Source organism: Telmatherina bonti (genome assembly GCF_933228915.1).
Source record: "Telmatherina bonti genome assembly, chromosome: 8".
NCBI lineage: Eukaryota > Metazoa > Chordata > Actinopteri > Atheriniformes > Telmatherinidae > Telmatherina > Telmatherina bonti.
Genome location: NC_136626.1, coordinates 22,181,810 through 22,203,252, shown reverse-complemented (window position 1 = coordinate 22,203,252; position 21,443 = coordinate 22,181,810). Strand labels below are relative to the sequence as shown.

Genomic DNA, 21,443 nt, shown 5'->3' with positions numbered 1-21,443 from the left:
TCATTTTGATGATATCTTCGTATTATACCATCAGCCGGTATGAAACTGTGTTGGGTTAATATGTGCGTGCAGATTTCATATAAACTATGAGTGATGAATGTGTGCTGTACGTATTCTGTCTTTATGTGAGTTTGAGATGTACCTTTGTTTGATATGTTTCTTAGATTTATCTTCTTTCTTCCCCTATCTAGGCCCTACCGTGGAGTGCACAAGTCTTGGTCTGGATGTACATCTAGTTTCTGCTTCTCAGTCTGGGTCCACACTGTCAACAGAGAGTCCGAGAGTGACCCATAGCAAGAGTGCGAATTGGTTGGAGGGACTGCCAAGCTGACCAATGGGATCAGGGAAGCTGGCTCAGGTGCTGCTTGGATGGGTGGCAGTATGCCTCGGGGCATTTCACGTGGCTTGTGGTCAAACAGGAAATGGACCTTACCAAGCTAGCCGCTTTACTGGCAGTGTGGACCAGAGAGAGGTGCAGCGGGTTCGGCGACGTGGTCAGGAGACTTTGAGAGGGTAAGAATCACTTTCCAGTCTTTCATAAATAAGTATGGATGCAAATAAGTAACAGTTCATAATCTGATGTAGTGTGCTCATTTTATTTGTATGATACTAGACACATGTTTATAAAAAGAGAGTTTTAAACTGGGTGTATAAAGTTTTGTTTTGCTTTAACAATGATTGTTGCTGAATCTGAAGAAGGTTTAGAATATAGATGTTTTTTTTCCTGTCTGCTTTCTGGCAGCTTTCTTTCAACTGCTGTGCTTTATGGGCCCAGGCCAAGCTCGCCTTACACCAAATTATGTTGCTGAATACTGCTGCATTGTTTTCTCAGAACCAGCACATTCTCAACCTAGCAGGCTGCTTGCCTCGCTAAAATCTGCCTATGGATCCACTGTAAAATGATGTTTTCATGGGAAAGAGAGGGAAAAACAGCTTTCTGTGCATCCCATGAAGGGCCGATGAGCAAAAAGCATGACCCACATTCCCCTGGGTGTATTAAAAAGTGAAACATACTTACAGACTGCTGTGGTGTTTTAAGTTAAAGCAGTGATGATACTGCAAATGGTGAGGTACATGGACACATGTGTTAAAGGTGTTTTATCCATTTATTTGTCTATTTTAGGGAAGTAGAGGGTTAACATTGCATCACATCTCACCAGCTGCAACCCCCCCCCCCCCCCCCCCCCCCACCCATTCTCCCTGTCTCATCTGCACACCAACTATTTCACATTGTTAACCAAACATAAAAAATGTAGACGTGGAATGCAACAGAGAATTTTCTTTATTTCTCTTCTCTTGAAAAACAAAAGAAAGTTTTTTGGAGCTACTTTTCATTGTATTCATCAGGTATTCCAATCAGCCTCCCATCTGTCCCAGCTTATGGTTCCCTCAGTGCCAAGCAACAGGAAATGAGGTATTTGTATCACCAGAAGGAGGCATGAAAAGGGGCATTTGTCTCCCTGCTGTAGGTAACAAAACAGCGGAAGGAGTAATGGCATGAAAGACGGTGTTCATGAAGAAATCAGAGATGAAGACAAATGAAATATTGAGTGCTGTTTTCTCTAAGAGTATGTCCAATTTCTCGCTATTAAACGGAAGCAGGTTTGTCTACCTTAAAGGGATATTTTACGTTTACATTTGAGCGGAGTTGTGTGAAGTTAGAGTGCTATTCAGAGTACAGTGGACATTTTGGAGAATTGGGAGTAAAGTTGGCGAGCCAAACTAAACAGGAAAACTGTAATCTGACCAAATACAGTCTGTCACAATGGTGTGTGTCTTCATATAAGGTGAACTTAACCTATAGTTCGTTATTAGAATCTGGTGGCTGTGAGAGCAAATAGATGTGTATTGTATGATGGTTGAAGTGTAAGAGTTTCTACATTAAGTTAAGCTGTTGGCTAATTCAAACAATGAAGTTTCATCATAACGTGTTTTTGTGTAGCCAAGGCAATAGATAAAACAGCATCCGTGTGGGTGACAGTGGCGTGTAAATATAATGTATTTTAGTCCTAACCATTATCTTTTCCAAACCCAAAGCAACTAATGTTATTACTCGAAGCTAACTGGAGAGCAACTGGTGTTTTGTGCTGAGTTTTGGTGGCATCTAAACCTCCTCCAACTTCCTTATGGGAATTTTAAAAAACATTTGAGATGTGAAAAAGAAGTTGTTTCCATCCATTCACTTGCAGTGGCAGTCAGCTACCTGAAAGGATACCATTATGAGTCACATTAAAGGGCACTGATTAAAAGAAAAGAAAAGAAAAACCTATATTTTTGCATCAGTTGGAAGACTTGTTAGCCAACTGGACAGTTCAAACCTCAAAACTTTATTTGCAATTTAAGTTGTAGTGTGTGTTACGGATTTTTTCACTTTCACATCGGTCACATGTTTACTGTTGCAGATCAGCCTATCGCTGACAATTCTGCTGATCTAATTCTGAAGAGCAGGAAGGAAAGAGGAACAGAAAACTAAGAGACTTTGTCTCCTGCAGCTGAAGAGAAAGTAAACTGTCAGTTATTATGTGACTCAGATGTTGAAGCATTTGTGGTTGGGCCAAAAACAAAACAACGCAGCAACAAAAAACAGACACACACAAAACAAAACACGCTTTTGAAACACTGAAGTCCAGCAGGAGAGGACTAGCAACTCCCCTGTTTTTTAAGAATCCTAGGTAGTTGAATGGTTTAGCCTGTATACTCTCACTGTGCAATAGCTGTGAAATAGACCTGCATTAATATGCAAAAGGTGTGGATGTGTGGATGTGGAACAGTCTACTGTATCTAAAATTCTCTTTGACCATTGGAGTTCTTGGTAGTGTTGCATGTTTAAAGTGAATACACAATGGCTACAAATGCTCCAAATGTGTCAGAAGTTGCTCGTTTTGATTGGGTACAAACCATTAAAATCCTGAATAGCTTCTGATATTCAACCCGCTATGTTCTGATACTGAATTCTGCTTGAACGCTGGCACAAATGATAACATCGAACAGATTATCCACGTTGTGGGAAAAGATCTTTATGATATCCGAAAAAATCAAGTAACGGAGTAAAGATATTCATCTATGTATCTGTGAGCTTGTTTCCTCTAAGCACCTCTGGATAGAGACCTTGACAGAGAAGAAGCTGCATTTGTGGCAATAAGGGGTTTTGGTTGCTTGTAGGGCTTTGTTCAATGAGACCTAAGGTTCCTTGAATTGAAATTGTTCATATTTATTTCAACCTATTCCCCCACAGCTAATTATAATTTGTGCAAACCTATCCTTGCAACCTACTGTTGGACTTCCATCTAAGAGTTGCACCACTTGCAGTTGATTGTGAGTAACTCAGTATGGCTTTCACGGATTCTCTGTGTGGGATATGGAGAGAGTTACTTTAATGATGGTCATTATTCTGGCCTTTGGCTTTGGTGCAGTGTTTATTTGCTGGCTAGTGCCCCATATCCCCCGGTGTTTCACTGGTAGAGCTGGGTCTGTTGCCTACCGACTCTGATTTGTTGGCACACTGCACTGGCATCAGTCCACTCAAGGGTGGTATCTGATCAGACCTTGAGCTTGTTGGCAGTCTAGACTGCTTTACTACATCAGTGACTGGCTGTCTTGTTAGAAAGTGAGTGAGAAAAGTGTGTGTCAAAGAAAATTGGTTTTTCTTTATCTTATGCCCTTGCCAAATAAAGAAAGGTAAATCCGTATTGTTTGACAAGAACACTATAGAATAAGTATTATAGATTTTAAACAGTTTATTCTTTTGTCGCCCACTTTATTAAGTTAGTCTTTCTTGGCAACACTCTGCCAAGTAAAGATTCCTTGAATGCTAGCTAACTTGGCACAAACTCAGTCCCACAGCAGTGAATTACATTTAGTCTATCCCGTTCCTTCCAGCATAATGTTACTACCATTCTGATGGTCTGGATGGGGGCCAGTTTTTTATATTGGCCTCAGAATATGCCAAAACTTTTTTAACGAAAAAATTAAAGATTTTTTCCATTTTGAATGCCATAGGACAAGTAATTCTACCTCAAGCCCACATGATGTCTGTATTTTCATGGCAGAGAAAATGAAAACAAGGGTCCTTGGAACAACCTGCATGGTTTTGTAAGTGCTTGATCCAAGAAATGAGCAACCACTTTTTCCAAAAGAACAAAGAAAGATGTAGAATACTGATTGGTCTGACCGCAGTACACATTCCCACTCTGTGATGGTTTGTCCCAGATGTTTCAGAGCCCAGAGAAGTCAACACTGCCTCTTGACAACTTTAAACTAAGGCTTATTTTCCCAGTGTAAAGTTTGAAGTGGTATTTATGAATGTAGCTCTGTATCGCAGGACTTGAGAAAGGTTACTGACTGCAATGCCCTGACCACTGGCTCTTCTATCACCTACTGGTGGATGACAACTCTTGCTGCAGTGCTGTCTGTAAGGCGGTTACAGGTGTTGCTTGTGCTTATCCTCTACGAGCTAAAATTTCTCTCGATTCCTGTCATTGCTGAACGATGTTTGTGTAGCCTAAAGAGAGAAACATGCCAGTTCCTTCCAAATTTTTTCTAAAATGACAAACTGGAGAACATCTTTCCATATTTGCTCCTCAAATACTGTCTTTAATGGATGCTACATCTGGACCTGCTCATGATAACAATCAGCTTTTGACATCACTTGCTTGAAATGAATTTTTTTTCTTTTCTTTCTTCTCTGTAATTTTTTAGTTTTAAGCAGTAAACAAAATGGGGTTTGAGTGATAAAATTACCATCTCCAAGCTGACGCATGTAAAACCTTAAGACCCATATTCAGCCAATCTTGGTACCCTTTTAATATATGTTTTTTCCTTTTGTAAGGGATAATTCTACTTCAGTGAAACAGTGAGAACAACTAAGAAAGGAAGAGGATATCAGTACTATTTTAAGAGATGTAGCAGCCCTTGGCATCAATTAATAGAGAATAGAGCTTCTGACTGGTGTAGCATTTTTTTTGTTCACATCTGGGTTGTGTAGGAACATTCTGACCACCTCCAGCACCACATTATGAATACCCTAACAACCATAATCTTAAAAAAAAAACCCAAAAAAACATTTGCTTACAGTTTCACAGAATAATGTTGTAAACAGAGCTATGGAGTGGGATTCAACTCCCTGCACAAGTTAAATTATGTAAACTTCATTTCAGCAAAATGATTCTCATAAGTACAAGATTCAATACCCGACCGCCTTCATATGCAGCTTCTCAAAACTTACATAAACATATTTTAAGTAATCTGCATGAACACATTTAATGCTTTAATAAACAACGTCTGCGTAAATGTGTCACATCCAGGTGTCACATCCATGTTTGACCTTTTATACCAAATGGATCACAAGATTAAGACACTAAGCACACTTTCATTGTGACGGTTCATTAAACCAGGTGTTGATGAGGGCGTTGGTTTTAGTCCTGCTACCACTAGGTTCACCTCATATTTGTTTCTAACCTTGCTGCTGAGCCCCCAAACGACGAGAACAAGTTGCACACGTCAATATGGACGCTGACATGATCCAGGATTTTGTTTTCACTGATGAGCTTTTCAGTCCCAGGACTACTGGGTTGTGACATAAGCTTGCACCTGCCCATCCTACTTCCAGTTTTTAAACTAATGGTCATATACAATTTGAGGTGTAATAAATAGAAAGACGAAACAAGAGTTTTTACTTTTTCCTGTTAATTCTGATGTGTTACAGCAGAATCATTAACAATGTTGTTAGAATTAATGACTTCTGGTTATTCCATATACATGCAAATTATTTCTTAGAAAGACTAAGACAAAATTAGCTTTTGTTTACTGCATGCTAGACTGCATTCTTTTACTTTCTGCAACAAGCTTTCATTCCATTAGCAGGGTTACCATCATGAAGGTGTAAATGTTATGTCATGTTTGTTTCACATACAGTATTTGAGGACTTAAAGAGTAAATCCCACACTATCAAACTATTCAGCAGATTTAAAAAAACAACTGTATTAGACAACTACTGCTTTGCAATTCAACAATACAGAAGGAATCACACAAACTTTTATGCTTCATTTGTCTTTCTTTTCATCAGCTATGTGGGGAAACATGCATTGAGAGATGGGTCACCTGGGCTTGTGGCACATACTGGGAAATTAGAAAACTTTCAGCTGACCATGTTGCAACACAGGTGTTAACTAATGACACTGTGTGACTGATGTGACTTATCGAGAAGTTGATTGAATCCACATTCTCAAAGTCAAGCAGATTTACTTCAGGGCTGTGAGAGGCCATGCTGTATGAGAATTATGTCAAACTAAATCGGCCTGCCTACAGAAACCTTGTATTTGGGATTATAACATAATGGTTTCTCTTTTCTTTGAGCATTCTTTTCCTAATTTTGTTGATCTTTTTCTTTTTATAGTTCCTTTGCTTTGCTCTTTTGTTAACTAAATGGATCTATCATATTTACCTTGCAGTAGAACTAAATTTTATTAGTTTATTTTGTTATTTTACTGAATAATTGCTTTTTTTCTACTCTGACCAAAATGAATATACAGAAAGAACATTTCAGCTGTATTTAATTATTATTTTATCATGGATGCATTTGCCCTATCTCCTTGGGTATTTGGGTCATTCTCTATAATTGCATTCCTGCACCAGCCTCACTTTTTGATCTGATAAGAGTGTAAAAGGCCCAGCTGTTGCTAGAGGCAGTAAGTAGGGGACCTTTAACCTATGACCAGTACACCAACATACACATACATGGACACAGACAAAACTCTTGGAGCCTTTACTGTGAACTTCTATTCAGTGTCTTAATGGAAACAGTCTTTACATATTTTACATGTCTGCCCAGGACTGTTCATCCTTCCTGCAGTGGTGACTGGCTGCTTTGAGCTACATTAACCTTTGACCATGTGGATTTGTCTTAAAGGTGACCCTCAGGCTGCATCTTTACTTTGTGGTTGTTAATTTTATATAACTCGTTTCTGAAACAAACTTCTGCTAGTAAGAAGTTTCAGATCAAACTAATGATTATTTGCTGAACTGAAACATTTTGCAATTTGTTCTCCAGACTCTTTTAATATCTGTTGCTTAAATGCTTCAATACTTTCAAGAGATCATCTGACAATTTTGGCGATAGCCTCAACTTAACTGAGTTTCTTAAAATGACAAGAAACTGATAATGGTTGGCAGTTTCATTCCACTCGCTGTATATCCTAAGATCTTTGTGGAACTGTGCTCTTCTTTAGCTTTGAACAGCAGTTATGGCATCATTTTATCCTCCAATGCAGTGGCAGCTATTTTCTCTTTATTACTATTAATGACAGTCAATGAGTGATCCACCGTCCAGGAGGAAAGTTCAAAGGCAGCCACGAGGCCAGAGAAGAGTTAATCTCTTTTAGATTGAGCCCTAAGAACAGTGGGACATTTCAAAATGGTGAAACGCCCCTGGGGCGCCTTTTTATGGTTGTTTTTCCATCGTTGTTTCAATCTCTAAAACTTGTTTTCAGTGATATGAAACTGGGCAACCTGGAGGAAAGTGTAAGACAAAACGAGAAAGAAAAACAAACTTCAGTTTCTAACTTCAGGGTCAGACCTTTACAATCCTTTAGATATTGACATACTACAAATCTGTAACAGTATAAGATCTTTAGTGCAATGTAAAGAAATACATCATGGAATAATTTTTCATGACTGCTCATAACATACAGGAATTCCTATGACTCACTCTGTTCATTCCTGAAGTTTTTCTTTTTTTAAAAAAAAAAAGAAAAACATTTGGATTTTCAGCTTACCCCAGAAATTCAACCCCCACGAACAGCCTGGCCTCTCGAATCAATATCGCTGATTTCCTCACCTCCTCCTACTTCCTCCTCTTCTTAACATAAATGTGTTTTGTTTTTTCTACCCACTGTTCTCCAGTTCCTTTCCCACACCTCCTTCTTCCCCTCCTCCTAGTTTCTTTTCCTCTCAGTCTTTTTACACTTTCTCTCTAAATTTGCACAGTTTCTTTGACAAAAGTTACAGAAGATTTCACTTCTTCCATTTCTCGCTTCTTCTTGTGTTGTTATTGTTCTATGTCTCCCCACTAATTCTATCTACATAAACCTGCCTGCCCACCTGTTTGTTTTTCCCTCTGTTTCTTTCTGGTAATGTTGTTAGAGGTGTGCTTTGGTCTCAAACCCCCAATGCCATCTCCCTGGTGACAGTGTTACCTCGGTTACTGTCCAGTGAGGAGGGGAGAAAGGCTGCAAATTCAATAACCAGTTTTGCATGGGAGCAAATTTAAAAGTTCAACAGAAATTTTAAATTCATTTAATATTTTATATATCCTGCATTTTTCATGTCTCATTTTCTGTTCACATTTCATATTTAACGTAAAGCTTTGTCCACAGCAAGGTGGAATGCTACACATGGCAGTATGTCTTAAAATGCTGTATATGTATTTAACCAGCTTAAGTATATTAGTGAGTGTTTTCCATAAATAAACACTGTTTGCCAGATTCACAGATCCACAGGAGCAAGTGTGCAAAGACTTGTGGGAAATCCATATTCAGCAGAAGTTTAACCTTTTGTGATTTATACCTTCTAACTTTGAGTTATGTGCTTCCTTACCTGTGTTGTTTGCATCTACAATGATTTTGGGTTGCTCAGTTCTGTTAATATGTTAAAGTTGGCACTGCTTTTAAAGTTTCAAAGTATCAAGATTTAGGAAGTTTTCACACACTTAAGATTTGGATATCTTTCTAGTTGACTTGTTTTGACTTAATGGTTAAACTGTGAAAAATGCATTTTCTCATGTTTTTGGACTGATTGTGAATGAAAAAAAGTAACTTTTAGACTTTTGGCTAAATTAAATGTGTGTCATCTCTTAAAGTGAATGAGCACTTCACCGTCAGTATACTTTACATGTAGACAAAGACTTTAAGAGTAAAAACAGCAACCATGTCCCCATATTGTCAGGTTTTTAAGGGCACATTCACATCAGCCTTTTTGATTCAAATCAGAGTCATTTTGCTCGGAAAGTCCGCTTGGTTTTGGTGAATGCGCCAAACGAATTCTGATTTGGACCAAAGAAGCGGACTTGGTCTGCCAACAAACACAAGCCTCGGTCCGTTTCAATACGACCAAATACAGGAAGCAGACTACAAAAAAAAGTCACTTCCTGCATTTGGTGTAGCATTGCATTGTGGGTACATACATAGGGATTGCATTAAGAGTCCTCTGCCTTGTCTGTTGTTCATACTGCGGTCATCGTTGCAGTGCATTCCTGCAGGATACAAAAACAAAAACAAAACATTGATAGTTTTGTGCTCCATTTTTAACTCTGTACAACAGAGTTTTCTTCTTCATGCGGGTCTTGTTCTCTCTTTTGCTAAATACTAGTGCAGTGCCACCTTTGGTGGGAATGGGGATATATAATTATAAAGGTTTTGATGCATTTGACCGAAGTGCAATGTGAACGTGATCTTGGTCCACATGGATACACCCTCCTAAAACTGAGCCGAGTCCCCAATCGGACCTAATCTAGCAGACTATCCTGATGTGCATGCACCGTAAGAAAAAAAAATGGAACAGGTTTATTTCAAGTTTGAGATTTCATATTTAGGTCCTTGAGAGTCACTGCCTTGCAGATTTTAGATGTTTCCCCACTTTAAAACACATTACAAAGCAACTGGCCATTGTGTAGAACTTGATAACAAGCTGTTGGATCTGATTGATTCAGAAGTGTTGTAGCAAGGAAACATCTAAAAATCTGACTAAAAAGGACCAGTATTTAAGAGGACCCCAACTGATGTAAACCAAAAGAAATGTCAGTTTACAACTTATGAACTACAGCACTCAGCTTGAACAAACAATTAAGTTTTCTGCAGCTCTGACTACACTAAAGGTTGACAAATTTTGAAAATGACTGCAAACTAGATAATCTAAATATTTGATAGACATCTGCATAACTACCAACAATCATAAAAGGTTACATTTAGGTTGTGACTATTATGACAGGCACTACTGAGCTGTAACATGGGAAACACAGGATGCTACCATTACATCAAGAAGTAAAAAGATCAGAATGGATTTCTTTTGGCTCCGGCAGTAATTTTAGTTCCTTCAGCTCTTTAGTTCTTGGCATCATAAAACACTGGGTAATATAGTGTTACTAAAAACATTTTCTGCTCCCCAGTACGTAATAAATTATGTCTTCAGGGCAGAAATAGTCTAGAGAGATGGGATCCCAGTGCTGGCTAATTACTATAACATGAGCATCTGGATCAGACTTTATCCCATTTCACCATGCTGTGGTCCCTTAGCCATCAGCAAAATGCAAACAACTTACCACCAGTGCAAAAATACCCATCATTATGTGCCTTGAAAGGTCACTTAGTGCAACCACATAGCATGAATCCTTTCACTTTGTTAAACAGCATTATGTAAAGATAAATGCACACCATCTTATGTTTGCTTTAATAAAACATTTGGGATTGATACATATTGGGATTATTCTTTTATTATCTTTAAATCTAAATTATAAGTAAGTTTGAAATCATTAATGACAAAAAGAACTGGCAGCGCTCTAAGAGCAAGTTCGTATAGCAGCTGTGCCCCTCTGCATGTTGATGTGTGTTTGAGCGTGTGTGCAGTCTGTCATTTCTAGATGTGGTTTAGCCATTTCCACAGAGGAAAACTTTGTGACTAACCTGTCAGGCCAATCGAGAGCTCCATATGGTGTGATGTCTCTTACATCTGTCAGACTGGGTCAAAGTTTGCTGCTGGTTCTTCACGGTTAAGAATCAGAACAGACTGAGAGAGCTCAGCAGTTCTGGAGATAAGCCAGAAAACAGGACAGCCAGGCATGGAATTCCAGAGAAATGAGGACTTAACACATCCTGTCCATCTGAGTTTAGAGTTTGGCTCTGAAACAAAACACAACACTAGTCCTTACTAGTTGTGGGCCCCTTACATTTCCTCCTCTTCTTGCTTTTCTGAAAATACCTTCATCCATCATTTGATGGGGCTTTGTGTTAAACTGTGTTTTGTTTACTCTGAAAGCAGCGAGCATGCAGGACTTGGGCAGCTTGGAAAATAACTCAGAACTGTGTATATTTGTTGAGGGATTTTACTGAAATATGTTTTGGAGGTCTGGGTAAGTAGTAAGTTTCTTTTTTCTGTCTTTTTGTATCCAACAGACCCAATGTGTGTGGCTCACGCTTCCATTCATACTGCTGCCCAGGCTGGAAGACTCTGCCTGGAGGGAACCAGTGTATTGTTCGTAAGTTCCTCCATCCTTAAATCCTCTTTGATACCATCCTACAGAGCTCAGTGGAGACAAGAACAAGTATGAATGGGATAAATCTGCTTATGTTATTATGTATGGCTGAAGACATTTAAAAAAAAGGGAACTGACTGAATTTACTTTTTTTTTTCTTTCTGTTTCTTTTCTTTTTCCCAGCAATTTGCAGGAATTCATGTGGCGATGGATTTTGCTCCAGACCCAACATGTGCACCTGTTCAAATGGCCAACTTTCTCCCAACTGTGGATTAGGAGCAGGAAGTGAGTAGTGTCACTCGTCTCACACACACAGGTACACTTAGACACACGTAAATACAGTTACTGCGACTTGAACATAAAGCAAAGATTGTGAACGACTGTCTGTCGTTAAAGAAGACATGATGAGGGGTAGCAGCAAACACATATGTCCCACCTGAACACTGTTCATAACAACATCCATGGTGTTAAATAGGTTAGAGACAAGGCTGCCTTTACCTGTCGGGCCCCTGAACTGAGAAGTTTTGTAGGTCCTGTTTCGTCCTCCACATGTACTGAGACTCATTATAGAAAATAATATCCAGGCTTACTCTGAGGTTTTTTTCTTTATTTAGTTGTATTGACATATCAATAACATGACCATAATGAATGATAATGAATAAAATAATGAATGAATAAATAGCAACAAATCAGACTATAAACCCTGTAAACCTATGTTTTGTAAACAGAAATAGCTTAATCGACATTACTTTTCAAACACTGCACAGTCACAACATCTGAAAACCTGCAGTTGCTATCAATAAACACTGCATTGTCCTTTTTAGAAGCGTTCTTCTGGTATTTTTTTGGACAGAAAGCTGTGATTGTGTCCTTAAAATCTAAATAATGAAGAATGTCATGCACAGTGATCATAAGATTAATGACTATGTTGCTCAGTTTGCAGCTGAAATATGTTTTTGAAAGACAATCAGCTGTTTATGTGCTGCGACACAAACATATCAACGCTTTTATTTCGACAAGCCATCGGCCCCATTTTTACCTAGTAAGCACGTACATTGGATTGGTCTAAGCCATTTCCCCAGAAGCCCAGGTTGCTGCTAAGAGGGTCATCTGGCTTGTCCCCCTCTCTGTTGCTTGTTTGCCTGCCGCTCCTACTGCGCCCTGCCTCTGCCTTCCTCTCCTGTGGCATCAGCGCGGGTCCTGCTGCTTTCCTGTGTGGGTTAGCCAGTTCTTCCTTTGTCAATTGTGTGAGACTGAACAAGAGCTTTGGGATGCTCTGTAGTAATTTTCTTTTGGAAGCACCACTCTGGACCTTTTTTGGCAGACATCTTCAACCGGTCTCTCTATCAAAGTAGTCACGCATGACCTGATGACACATATAGGGGGTGGAATTTGGCATGGTGGCAATAAGTTCATTTGGATCAATCAAATAAAGTCAGTCAGTCTCAAATTTGCATGAGACGCTGGTTGACAGAAGAACTTACAAATTAAATTACAATTGGACTTTTTAGGTCATTTTGTCCTAAAAATGATAGGCTCCAAAACTCCGTGGGACGCCGGGCTTCGGCCCAGTTAAGCCCGTGCATTAAGGCGGTTTTGGTTTTAGATACAAAATAAAGTGAAAAATATTAATAGTCTTCTGTAAGTACATCAGAGGAACATTTGGAATTTAGTTTAAGTTCTAGATGCAGGATTATGGACTAGTAATAGTATTTTAATGGTGATTCTGAACGGAGCAGGTCTGGAAAATAAGGAGTTATAATAGTAAAACTTTAATGATTTTCAGCAGTTGTGGTGAGTCTGGAAACATGATTGTCGAAACCAGAGAGATCTGTGTCCAAAATAGGGTCAAGGTTTCTGACTTGCACACTGTGTCAGAGACAGTGAAGCAGTCTAAAAACAGGGTTTTTGTCTCCAACTGCCTGGACCATCAAGAAGTTAATTTTTTTTTCTCCATTCGGCTGTAAAATATTTCTTAAAATTTTCATTAACACTATTTAGCAGGTTGTCAGATCATCACATAAATAATATAAATATAACAGGATACAATCATACATTTAAGGACGCATTCAAGTTCTTTGTGATCTTACCAAGTGGGTTCATCCTTAGGTAATCTCTCAGGCTTCGCAGGGGATGAAACCTTTTAAACAGCTTCAGTTTCTGCCCGTCTTATTTCAAAATGTATTTGTATCTGCAGTTAGGGCCAAAACAGAAAAGTTGTGATTGTAACAGCAAGGACTAATGTTGCAGGTCTCCTCCGCTGCCTGCAGGTCACAGAGTTTGTCAGGATTAAAGCATAAAATCTGGCTGCCTCAGCTCAAGTCTACAGGGCTTAGTTACAGACCACTCAGAATGTGTGTTTGGAGCGAAGCGAAGTGCTTCATATAAAGTGTGTGAAATCAAGTTTGCATTTACGAGATTACATCAGGTTTCAATATAAACTGTTATGTGCCGGATATGGCGAAGACATTGTTAAGTACCACTTTGGGAGCATGCACGATGTGTGTCAATGTGTGTATTGATGAGAGTGAAGTTTTCAACTTCACAGTTTTAGAAAACCAAAGTCAGCTCGTCAGTCATGCCTGGACCCTGTCAGACCTCTTACTCATGCCTACATTCCACTAAACTCATACACGAACATTCACACACACACACACACAGATACACACACTCATTTTAAGCAGACAAACTGTGAGCATCATCTGGCTGTGAACCAGAGACATAAAATGTGATTTGCTTCAGTCATAAGTAGGGCCAGTTTTAAGGGTGGGGTGAAAGGAAACTTCCTGTGACCTGTAGATGTCCTGCAGAGTCGGCGCTTTGGTGAGAGCTATGAAGTCATGGTCCTCATGGGCTTCAATGGCGACTGAAAGTAAAGTTATAAATTAGCATGACAGCTCAGCAGGGATGGATTGAACTTACTGTCAGACTGTGATTCTCAACTTTCCTTAAGGATTTATGGTGGGTGGACATCTTTTGTGACACAAAGTAAAGATATTGAGATTTTCTTTTCGTTTATTGAAAAATAATTTTCCATATTATATAAGAGAGAACTGGTCGCAAAGCCTCACAAAAGAAATTTGTACTTCATTGTCAGATGGACTCAGAACCTTTTTTGCTCCTGTTCCCACTAGATGTAACAACTCATGAGGTTACTCAGACTTTGATGATATCACTAAATATGCGGTTTTTACGCACTACTTTACTGAAATCTAATGCATCTATTGAGCAAAAATGGAAAATTTAAAACTCTAATTGTATTAGTTGTTTTCCTCTCAATATTCATATAAAAATCTATACTTAATTCATTCTATGTTCATTTGCAAACTCCTCTGTCTTCCCTCTCCTCTAAATCGGCAGGACATTTAGTAGAAGGGGCTTTTGTTTAACTGGGACTTACTTCTCCCAGTACACAGACCACTTAATGATTGTTGATAGTAAAGTAAAGGTGCATAATTTTACTAAATATAATCCCAGAGGAGGACTTTGTGGTTTATGTCAATCCATGAGATCATGTTTCAAACGCTCTTTTCTCTACTGCTACAAAGCTTTGTTTATATTTGTGTTAAAGAAGTCTTTCCAATGACTGGGGATCGAATATCGGTCACAGTGTATCAACACTATTTGAATCCCTTCACTTCCTTTACCTTGCGTGCTCAGTGTGTTATAATTAAGTAGCTGAAATTATAGAACACTTGGGTGGTTAGCATACGATACTGAATACAAACCCACCCAGAGAGGTGTGCTACACTACAGACATAAGGTTATCATTGCTAACGTAATGGAGAAAAACATCTTATAAAACTGTTTCGGTGTTTCCTAAGCTTCAGTCTAAATTTCAAAATTTTCTGCTGTAAATACTCCTGTGTATCTATCAATAATATTCAGAACAGAGAAAACAGTATCATACTTTAGACCACGATAAAAGAAGTAAAAAAGTTTAATTGTAGTGTTTTGTAATGTCAATTATCCAAATGCAAATTCATACATGTTATCTTTATTTGTTGCCGATGGGAAGCAGAGCTTAAAACAGATCAGCAGCATATTAGTCTCGAAGCAGAGCTTCCTGGTGTCTTTACTGACTGCTAATCTGAACAGGTTTCTGTGTAATTATACATCTACAAATAGTTTAATCTTTGCAAGGTTAAGGTTGCCTCATAAGAATGAGTGACATCCGCTGATTAGCTGGAAATGAATACTATTACCCAGGCTACATGAGTCAGCCTTGTAATAAACAGGTTGAGGTCAGTGCAGCTGTGCAGAGGATCTTATAGAGTTGTCTTTATAACCTTGTCTTCACATAACCATAATTACAAAATATTACCAGGGATGTTCTTGCCCCTAATGTTGAGAAACAGCTGTCTTTAGCCTGAAAGTCTTCCATTGGTGATTGACATGGAGCGGTAGAGAGTCCTGGGAAAGCAGAGAGAGGCTTTTTAATTAGGAACCACACCACTTCCACATAGTCCTCTGCAAAGTAATGCTCTGTCCTTTTAGGCACAAGGTCAGCAAACAACTTAAGTGAATAGATTGCACTCCTTAAAGAAAATTGATAATGTGTGTGTGGTATGGGATAATCTCCACCGGAGGAAGGAAGTGCATTGTAAGTTTACTGGAATGGGAAAGGCATTTTTGCATTTACTAACTTGTCACTGGGGTCTGGGTTTGTGTAAATCAGGACAAAACACAACTATAAAGCTCCCCAGTTTTCCATTAGACACACACTCTTCCTCACAAACACGTTCACACACTAGCCAGGACTTCCTGTGTTTCTCAGCCTCTCGTAAAAAACACCCAGATGTGAGAGCTCACCGACGATACCAGCAGAATACAGAGGTGCATTGTACCGCCATCATGCTACACCCAATTCATTTTGCTCAATGTCCGGAGGACATACGCACACATGTGCACATGCTCATCCCTCCATCCTGTTTTGCTCGACACATGCAGATTTCCAGGCACGGGTCACTGCGGTAAACCATCTCTCTCTCCTTGTAGGAGCTGGAGTGCCATGAGGAAGAAAGGGAGTTAATTAGTGAGATCATCTCCTTTTGTGTCCAAATGGGCTTGTTTCCTCTTCTCACCTCCTCCTCCTTCTTTCAACTAGTTCCTGTTACAGAGAAAACACATGACGTCGAGTAGATCTCTGAGTCTTACCATTTTTCCAGTCTCATATCTCATCTGTCTCTATGTCTTGGTTCAGAGAGTTCACCTAGTGGACAGAGAGGCTCCCTATACAAACTCTTTCTCCATGCTTCCTTGACCTATTTAAAACTATGTTTTTTGTGGAGAGTTTGGGGGGGGGGGTTACCCAAATTACCCTCAGCTTAGTGAAGTCTTAGTTGGGGCACACTGGAACAGTTTTCTTCACGGTTTGTTCCACAGCAGGGAAAATTGTAATCACTCACTGTGATCATTATTCATGTTTCACATCACAGCTTCAACTGTTGGCTGGAAGTGAAGAAAAAGAGTGAGTATGGTGTTAACTTCACATCTAGCATAAAGCTGAGAAGAGCTCCTGACCGGTTTCCTTCAACAGTGACCAAGACGACATATAAGCTAGTACACTAAGCTGTAAGCTAGCCAGAAAATGCTAGCTCCTGTCAAAGCCAGACATGGATGCAGCCAAGTTTTGCACATGAGAGCATTTAATGGGATGACCTCTAAATCATTAAATACCTGGAACAAATCAAACCTCTTTTGACCTTTTTGGTAAATTACACCTCTGTTTTGCACTCACTTTAACCGCTCGAAATCAACATCCCAAATTATGCTTTGACTCATGTAACATTAGTCTGTCATGTGTGTGATACCAGTAAGGCAGATGCTTGTGATCATAAAGAAAAGCCAAGACAATATTCATTCATTATGACTCACAGGCCGTACATGTAGTGTCTGTTAAGGTCTGATAAATTTAGTAGATGGACTAAAATATTCTTCTTTTGGAAATTGTGCACACTCACATTTAGTCTCTTCAGACAAAATCAGCTACAGGGAAGTTTGCTCATTTCCCATCTGCTGCACAGCTACGCATGCCAGAACGTTGAAAAGAGAAAAATATGCAAAGAGAGAGATGGCAGGAGAGAGTGAGGCAGATAGACAAAGAGGAAATTAATGCTGAACTTGCGATTAAGATACAGACAGAAGAGCATGAAGACACTGAGGATATATGGAAAAGTGCCAGCAAAATCTAAAGAGACAAAGGAACAATAGAATATCACTTTAAAAGTCACTTTAAAAGAAAAGAAGTGAGTATGCAGCCCTCTTACATCCAACACTACATGGTAAATGTATTCCATTCTGACATGCTGGTTCTACAGAAAGCTACCTCTCTGCCCAGAAGACATTTTAACTCTTTACGGTCCTGGTATACCATGTGGTAGAGGTAAATTTCCAGTGACTTTGATTCATTTCTTTTAAAAGATTGTGGGAATAAACCTCTCTGATCCATCTCTATTAATGGGTTCTGCTATGTAAAACCAAAACTTAGATTTTGTTATAACACTACTGTTTCAACCATTTCACTGTTCTTACATTATTATTAACTTCTTCTTTTTAACATCTCAACCACTTGCTAAAAACATTTCTTCTGGGGAAAAACAAAAAATGCAAATCCAAAGGAAGTAGAAAGATTGTTAAAGTGTGGATTCATAGATAAGGACAGTTAAAGCAGATTTTGATCGAATAGCATCTCTGCTCTCTTGCAGTTCAGTCCTGTAACATCAGATGTATGAATGGAGGCAGCTGCTCAGATGACTCCTGCTCCTGCACAAAGGGATACACAGGCAACCACTGTGGACAACGTAAGTAAAGCCTACTGTACAGTCATAAAACCTAAATATCAATGTATGTGGGGATGGTATATAGGCCACCTGCTAGAAAGCACACTGTGGTTATTTTGATTTAGCATATCCAGTTCACTTAAGAAAATTAAACACAAAAACAAAGCAAAACAAAACAGGAATGTAAATCTCATGGGTATACATTTCATCTATAACTTGGGTTGCAAATATTTAAGGTAAGTCATTTATCTGTCAAGTCAATGACCCTTTTTTTCCCCTATAGCATGTAAACCAAGGGCTATTGCTCATCTACTTTCATATATATTTTGGCTTCAGTGGTTAGCCATCAGATATAGTCATCAAATGATAAAAAGCAGAATGTTCTGATGAGCTCTTTCATTTTCAAGCATTTATAAAATCTTAAGATCAAACACATCATGGTTTATAAACAATACATAATGTAATGTGTTTTGAAATGTTTTCATCTGTGAGAAAATACACAAACACACACACAGTGTAATATTTTTTCAATCCGCTGTCTCCATTAGCTGTGTGTGAGAATGGCTGCCAGAACGGTGGGCGCTGCATCGGACCCAACAGATGTGCCTGTGTCTACGGTTTTACTGGCCCGCAGTGTGAGAGAGGTGAGAGCCCATTATCGTTCTTATGGTTTAACTGTGTGTCTTTTGCACACCGTGTCCCTTTGAACTGCTGATGTATAGAGGAAAGGCCCTCTGATACTAGCTCAGTTTCTGCTTTACAGAAGTTACAACACAGTACTAACCATGTGCTTTTGGAATTCAGTCCTGTGAAACAGTTTTACTTGCCAGCAATACGGCTAAATGTTAAACTCTGCTCATTATTATTTAAGTGGAGTCCAACTAGAAAATAATAATATGTTTATATGTAAACTGTCCAACCCTCCATGTGACCAGCCGACTGTCTTTCTGACTGCAAACACAATTACAGTGTATATGTATGGTAATAAAACCTTTGTAAAATAAAGTAACAATAGAAATAATAAAGTAAGACATTTTCAAGAACAGAAACATATTATATAACTAAACAGAGTCAACCTTGCATCTCAGTAACTATGATAGATACCAGACTGACATGGTTATGAGACTGAAGGGGTGCTAGAAAGTAGTGGGACACTTCCTTAGACCAATACACTCCCTACCCACACATATGCTCTTCTGCTAAGAAAGATATCAATCCCAGAGGGCTTTGAGATGGCCTTGTGGCTGTGAGATTTGTTCCCATCAACAGATGTGCACTTGATTCAGCCTCTTGAAAGTCGTGGATGACTTCATACACTCAGCAGACAGACGGTGTTTATCTCACATGTAGTAATGTAAGTCTGTATTGGGAATTGTTGGCAGGGTGTTGGAAGTAGGTCATGGAACAGCAGAAGAAAAAAATAGTCCTGATTGAAGGCCATGTTTAATGTCTTTCCACCATGTTTCATTTTCTTAGAAAAGGGGAACCAACTTTTGTCATCTCAAATCTTACCTGTCACTGACCCACAACCTCCCACCTTCCCGTACTCTGCCTCTTCATACACCCCGCTGGCTCGCACTGTAAACCTGTAATTGCACTCAATTTATCTCTGCTTTTCTTCTGCATTCCTCTTCACTCTGCTACAGATGTGTATGTATGCCTTTGAACCTTTTTCCTACTTCTCACACACCAGTTTTCCCTTCTCTGGTATTTTGTTATAGCAGCCCCTTTTATCACTATGGACTTAACTTTAGCAACCACTTAATCAAATTCTGCAAATTTGTTCTCATTCTTCATCCCTTTCAAAACTCTCGGGGCTTATTTTCTTGGGAAAAACAACATTTTAAGGGCTGAGCTTGTCTGAGGGGGCCTTAAAAACATCTAGTAATAAATACCTTCCCAATCCATACAATGTCCCCACAGGACTGACAAAATAGAGTTTCTTTGTGGACTGGTTGTAGACATTTCCTGATGAGAAGTGGGACAAGGTAGAGAAGCAGAGACAAGGGGGGGAGGGTACTGGGAGGGAATGGGGTGAAAATGAAAATGGACTCCCCAGCTGTGTACACAAAGCTTGAAGGAGGAGGAGTACAAACACTCATGTTGTAGGAGCGGGATGACCAAAGAACATTTAGGTAGTCATGTGAGAAATGCATATAAATCTGTGTATGTGTGAGTGCTTGCTGTGCCAGGTATCCTTCAGTGAAAGAGATGTGTTTGGCTAGAATTATTTTCAGGAATTGTGTATGTAACAGACATAAGGTTGATTCCTTCCCAGCATATGATGGAAAAAATTAAAGGTTGAAAATGAGCAAAGAGCATTTTACCAGCTATAGTTATGGGGCCATTTCACAAAGTCACAAAGTTATGTAAAAAAAAACAAACATCTATAATACTGGGTTTGACCAAAAAATGTTTCAGGGTCCCTGTCGTATCCTTTTCTGCTCTTGCTGTATATTGTGGTTCTAGAGTTTGTTTAACTATGGCCACAAGTCATGAGATTTACTGCGTGATTCAGTGAAAAGACTTACTGGAGAAATGTGATTATAAAGGCAGTGAAAGTCAACTGGTAGGAGCGAACCGAGTGTGGATGGAATCATAGGAAGCGTCTGAGTATATAAAATGTGTATGCATGTGCTTTTATGTATATTTGTGTGAAACCAGATGATTCAGAAGGAATTACAGCTGCAGTTCCCTATCAGATCAGATCAACACATTTTCCTCCATCTGCAGTATGTCATCACTAGTTTGTAATTTTTTGCCAGCTACATGTGTGTTTCTTTCTAGATGTTCATGCATGGGAGGCTTGATGAATCTGTCTCTGTATATCTATACAATTTCTGGCCAGTTTTCGACCGGTCAAGAGTAAATCCCACGGGAAAATTGCACTGGAGCAATTTGCACCCTAACAATAAGTGACATCACAAGCATTTTGATGGGGAGAGAGTTTAGGAAGTTGTGCTATTTCTGCTCTTTTGACTCTTGAGTGAATAGCTGGACAGGATGGCTGCGTTTGTGTAAGGTTGGGTGAGACTTAAGCAGGCATATACCAGCCACTGCGGAGCCTTGCTTGATTTGATCAACATTACCCCATATGCAGAGACTATTGCAAAGAGAAAAGTAATAAGCACAAAAAGTGCCTGAAAACTAAGAGGATTTTAAAATCATGCAGTAATGTCCTTTAATATATGCTTTAAAGTATGTGTCTCATTCTCTATGCTCTGCCAATATAACAAGCCAAGAGTTTCATCGAGATGTGATTACATGTTTTGAATTACCATGTCATGGGCTTAGTATAATTAAGAGTGTCTCATTTTTCAAGCTGTTTTATGTGTCTGCTTTTCATGGGGGAACAAAATTTTTGATCATCCATCTCAAAAACAAAGTTTTGGACAGTGTTCACCCACACATTAGCTGGA

General features: G+C 39.1%; 1 protein-coding gene across 1 annotated transcript in view; it reads left to right on the top strand.

Annotated features, from left to right (window-relative positions):
• Positions 1-334: 334 nt before the first annotated feature.
• The window catches only part of fbn2b (fibrillin 2b), a gene marked incomplete at its 5' end in the record, with an annotated part of 59,269 nt that continues 38,160 nt past the window's right edge, over positions 335-21,443 (top strand). The window contains 5 exons of the mRNA XM_079245097.1: positions 335-513; positions 11,163-11,245; positions 11,426-11,527; positions 17,950-18,045; positions 18,573-18,668. Coding sequence (XP_079101223.1) covers positions 335-513; positions 11,163-11,245; positions 11,426-11,527; positions 17,950-18,045; positions 18,573-18,668 — 556 coding nt within the window. The remainder of the gene's footprint in view (positions 514-11,162; positions 11,246-11,425; positions 11,528-17,949; positions 18,046-18,572; positions 18,669-21,443) is intronic.